This window comes from Antennarius striatus, chromosome 2, assembly GCF_040054535.1.
Source record: "Antennarius striatus isolate MH-2024 chromosome 2, ASM4005453v1, whole genome shotgun sequence".
Lineage (NCBI taxonomy): Eukaryota > Metazoa > Chordata > Actinopteri > Lophiiformes > Antennariidae > Antennarius > Antennarius striatus.
Genome location: NC_090777.1, coordinates 14,581,026 through 14,585,837, shown reverse-complemented (window position 1 = coordinate 14,585,837; position 4,812 = coordinate 14,581,026). Strand labels below are relative to the sequence as shown.

General features: G+C 39.1%; 1 protein-coding gene across 1 annotated transcript; it reads left to right on the top strand.

Annotated features, from left to right (window-relative positions):
* The first annotated feature begins 1,285 nt into the window (after window positions 1-1,285).
* LOC137601621 (4-galactosyl-N-acetylglucosaminide 3-alpha-L-fucosyltransferase 9-like) lies at window positions 1,286-2,350 on the top strand. Its single transcript, XM_068323902.1, has one exon. It carries the CDS (start codon window positions 1,286-1,288, stop codon window positions 2,348-2,350), a length of 1,065 nt encoding a protein of 354 aa, XP_068180003.1.
* The last annotated feature ends 2,462 nt before the right edge of the window (window positions 2,351-4,812 follow it).

Below are 4,812 nucleotides of genomic sequence, written 5' to 3'. Positions count from 1 at the left end.
ACCACACAGCAGCTCCTCATCTCCTCATTTGACTATGACTCTTGGACCGAGATTTGCGGTAATACATTTAACATGACAAAGAACTCTAATTTACAACTAATTCAATTTAAAGTACTTCATAGAGCACATATAACACAATATACATTACTTAAAATGGGTTTCTGTAAAACAGATATATAAACCCAATGCACACAAAACACTATCGACACTTACTTCCATTCCCTTTGGCTATGTTTACCCGTATATCAATTTTGGGTATCAGTTACTCAGAAACTATCATCTATGTTAGACTGCAGGATTCCACAATCTCCAAACATCTGCCTAATTGGCGATCTAACAGAAACGGCCTTACCTCACGCTCAGTTGCAGCCCACACTTGTAGCTCTTGCCATTGCCAAGAAAACCATTTTTGTCAATTGGAAAGATAAAAAAAACCCTAAACATCATCCATTGGTTGAATCTCCTCATCGATCACATTTCGCTTGAGAAAATATCTGCTGCTCGAAAAAAACAATTGGCATCATTTACAGAAAATGGTCTCCATTTATTAGATCTTTAAATATAAATCTATAGCTTTCTCTTGTCTGTCAGCGTATGCCTCCATTCTCACACATCTGAGTGGCCTATTCTGTACTATCAGGACCTCCACTAATCTGATGTTTTGTAACATTGGTGTTGAAATATTAGTTCTAAGATATTTATAAGTTCTAACAGCCTAAACCTTTTTTCACTCCAACGGCACTGCCTGCCTATCCACTACCTTGTTTGTGTTTTCTCTCCCTGTCTCCTTTTGCTTTCCCCCTTAACTCACAGGGGTGCAGCACTTCCCTCTCTGGCTCACAATAGGAAATCTAATAAAGGAGGAGTGGTGACGGCCACATGCATGCATTAAAATGTATAAAAGATTTTGCTGCAAGACTACAATAAGCATTGATCTCATAAAAGGTTGAACCCCCTTTATGGGGTTAAACTATGAGAATACATGCAGACAAGAAAAAAATAAATAAATAAAAAAGATATAGAAACAAAGTATCCTATGTTCATAGTAAAGCAAGTGATAATTGTAGATTATAGACGGTATACAAATGCATAAGAGAATGTGAAGTAAATACTATATTTAGCTGATACACAAAGTTAATAGCCGAGAATCAATGAGCCAGTAATATTAGACACAGACACGTTATACTTTCACACTATTGGACAATTATGCTGTGTTTTCTATCTTCTTGATAATGTCTTTATTCTGACTCATCTTTTCTTTGATGTGTCCTTTCCAGAGCGGAGCATGTCATTTTTACCTACTCACAGCAAACTACAAAGCCTGCGAGTCACTTTCTTACTGAGCTGTTTTATAACTCTGTTAGTGATGTATTTGAAACCACCCACCAGTTTTTTCTTGGGCTCTGTGGATTTAACAGCAGTCACACACCAAGTGAAGGGCCTCTTGTCCAACAACAGCAAGAATAATGTGACCATAATACTGATCTGGATGTGGCCTTTTGGGCAAACCTTCAACCTGAAGGCCTGTAAGATTAAGGATTGCTGCTTCACAGCAGACAGAAATCTCTACAATAAGTCAGATGGAGTCATTATCCACCACCGAGACCTCTTTGGTAACTTTTCCAACCTGCCACAGCTCCAGCGACCACCTTTCCAAAAATGGATATGGATGAACTTTGAACCTCCCTCAAACTCCCTCCAGATCCCCGGAATTGAGAATCTGTTCAATTTGACTCTCAGTTACCGTCGGGATGCTGACATCGTTTTACCCTACGGGTCTATTGTAGCAGCAGAAAGCAAGGAGGATTTTGTCCCACCTAGCAAAAACAAACTTGTCTGCTGGATTGTGAGCAGGTGGCAAAAGACTTTTAAACGGGTGGCTTACTTCCAAGAATTTCAAAAACATATTAAAGTTCATGGCTTTGGAAAGGCCTTTGGGAAACCTATTTCCCGTGAAGATTACATGACGACGATAGCAAGTTGTAAGTTCTACCTGTCTTTTGAGAACTCCATCCACATGGACTATATTACTGAAAAATTCTTCAACACACTCTTTTTGGGGACAGTGCCAGTGGTTCTTGGCACACCCAGACAGAACTACGAGGATTTTATCCAAGGAGATGCATTTATCCACGTGGACGACTTCACTTCACCAAAGGAACTGGCTGATTATCTGCTGCTCCTGGACAAGAATGAGGAAATTTACCTCAAGTACTTTAAATGGCGACGACACTTTCATGTAAAGAAGGACCATTCCTGGGCGGAGCGAACATGCTTAGCTTGTGATCATCTGCGTAAGCACAGAGAGAGAAAAACAGTCGATGTTAACAAATGGTACTGGGGAGGATAATGTTCTGAAAAACTCAGTGGAGCTTGTTTTTGTTTTTGATTATAATTAAATTGATTAAATAGCAAGTAATTTATTTTGTTTCTTTATTGGTTCAGTGACACAGCGAAACAATATTTTGATTTTTTGCTTGAAAATTCATTCATTCATTCAAGCCATCTTTTCCATTTTGAGAGTGACATGGCACATAGTGGGCATTGCACTAGAGCTGATTAAATCCCACTTCAAAGCGGTGATGTATTGTAATTGTCAATGTTTGTGTGTTTGTCTGTCCGTTCGTCCGTCTGTCCGTCCGTTAGTCCACCGAATATCTTCGCAGCCGTTGCAGATAGACAGATGAAAAAAAAAACCTACATTGCTTGGGCAGCAACGGGGATGAAAGTGAGATGATGATGTTGACTTTGAAAAAACTGGGTCATGCTCAAATTTCAACTTTTGTACACTCAGGAACAGGATAAGATAGAAAGATGAGTGAGAAGATCAGTGTAAGACCATAGATTAAAGCTAGTCCTTTGATCTATGAAAGTAGGTCAGAGCACTAGCTCTGATCTTTGACCAATGCAAGTAGGTCAGGGTCAGGTTTTTAATTTAGGGGTGTTGCGGGATCTTGCAGTGTTTGGCTGCCTTGTTATGAATGGAGATGAGCATTAAAGGAACAGTAATGTTAATTTTAAGTGACATATATGTTGTTCATCATGAAAAATAGAAGAAAAAATTAATTTTATATGTGTAGCTGTGGTGGGGGTTTCGTTTCTCATAAGACAAGACAGTGTATTAAACACAAGATATTTATTTTGTCAATTCAACCACCACATAGCACCATCCCTTTGGTCAGGAAAGGTTAAAATCTGTGCTACAGCAGCTTCTGCATTTAGTGGTCATGTGGGCGTCATACGTCACTGGCGCCCAACATAGCTTGGCAGCATAAGAAACAATGCAATCCATGACGCGATTAACTCCAAAAATATCATGGTTACCTGCGAGGCGAATGGTTGTGTCAACAGAACATCAAGAAGACACAATGACAACTACACATATAAAATTTATTTTTTCTTCTATTTTTCAAAATGATGAATAACATATATGGCACTAAAAATGAACTTTACTGTCCCTTTAAACTGAAAGAAGTTATCTAATATTTACGCATGTGAACAATGACAATACTATGTTATGCTTGTGGTGCAGTCACCTATTCACAGTGAACTGTGAGGCTGAATATGACCATTGTGCAGAAACACTTTTTTTAAACAAATTTTAAAAAATTAATGAGATTCACAAAGACAATTTATGTGTGTGTGTTTATGTGTAACAGACAAGAAAAAAAGGTTGATTATTTTGGAGTTTTATTAATTTCACCCAAAATCCCTAACATTATGTTTTGATTTCTTTTGATGATGTGAATCTATTTATTTTGGTTTTATAATTTGTATTTCCTTTGCGCTAATAGTTAGCGCGTTTATTTTGAAAAATTGTGGAAGTGATGTCAACAACTTCGGATCCGTCCATCTCTCGTCAGTCTGCCTTGACTGTGACTGCAGGAGGTATGTACAGTACATCAAGCGACTGTTAGGGAAAAGTTACATTTAGAAGTTTTAATGATGATGTCTTGAAAGTACTGTAATGTTATGTTGGTTGGTGACATGTTTGTGGTGTTTTCACGCATTGTAATCGATTAGCGCTTTTGAGCATGAAAAATTTAGCTAGCTTTCCACCTGTTCTACATGTGTGCATGCTTGTATGTGTAAGTGGGTGTGTGCAGAGGTGCGCAGGAGCGCGTGCTAACTGTTCTCTCTTTTTAATGCAACTAGACACTTTACTCTTGTGTTAGGTGTTGTATGGAAAGAATGAACACTCACACCCTGGTTTGTTTAATTTCATCATGCTGCAGGAATAAATTCCAGCCGAAAAGTCACCTCTGTGTCCAGTCTATTGTCATGCACCAGAACACAACGCACTGTAGTCGGAGCATGCAGACCGTGCCGGCTACATATGTGAGTGTGTGTGTGTCTGTGTGTGTGTGTGCGGAGGGGGTTGTGTCAAGACATCCTATAGTTTTTGATTTAAAGGTCCCATATTATGCTTTTTTTAATTCATGTCCTTCAACTGCCACATGTCCAACTAGCTCTCAGCTTCTGAGCTCCTCCCCACTCCCCCCTCTGAGCTGTCTCGATCAACCTCTCCCTCCTTTGCGCGTTCACGTGCATATTTTTACTTGCACTACTCGTACGTGCCTGCATTACAGAATGATCGAGTGCCATAGTCTGGAACTTTTTTAACTTTAAGTAACTTTGCTGCTACATATTTCTCTCTTATTCTTCATTTGCTTTCCACTCTTGTTTTTCATGATATAACGGTTGATTTTTCAGCGCTAAGTGTGGACCTGCTTTCTCATGTTCCCCAGTCTTTGCTGAACAAAGACTCGTGGCTCATTTTGAAAGCATGATCCGACCGGCAGGTGAGATAAT

What these genes read in the sequence shown, in the direction of transcription:
- LOC137601621 (XM_068323902.1), top strand. Translation starts at nt 1,286, where the DNA reads ATGTCATTTTTACCTACTCACAGCAAACTACAAAGCCTGCGAGTCACT.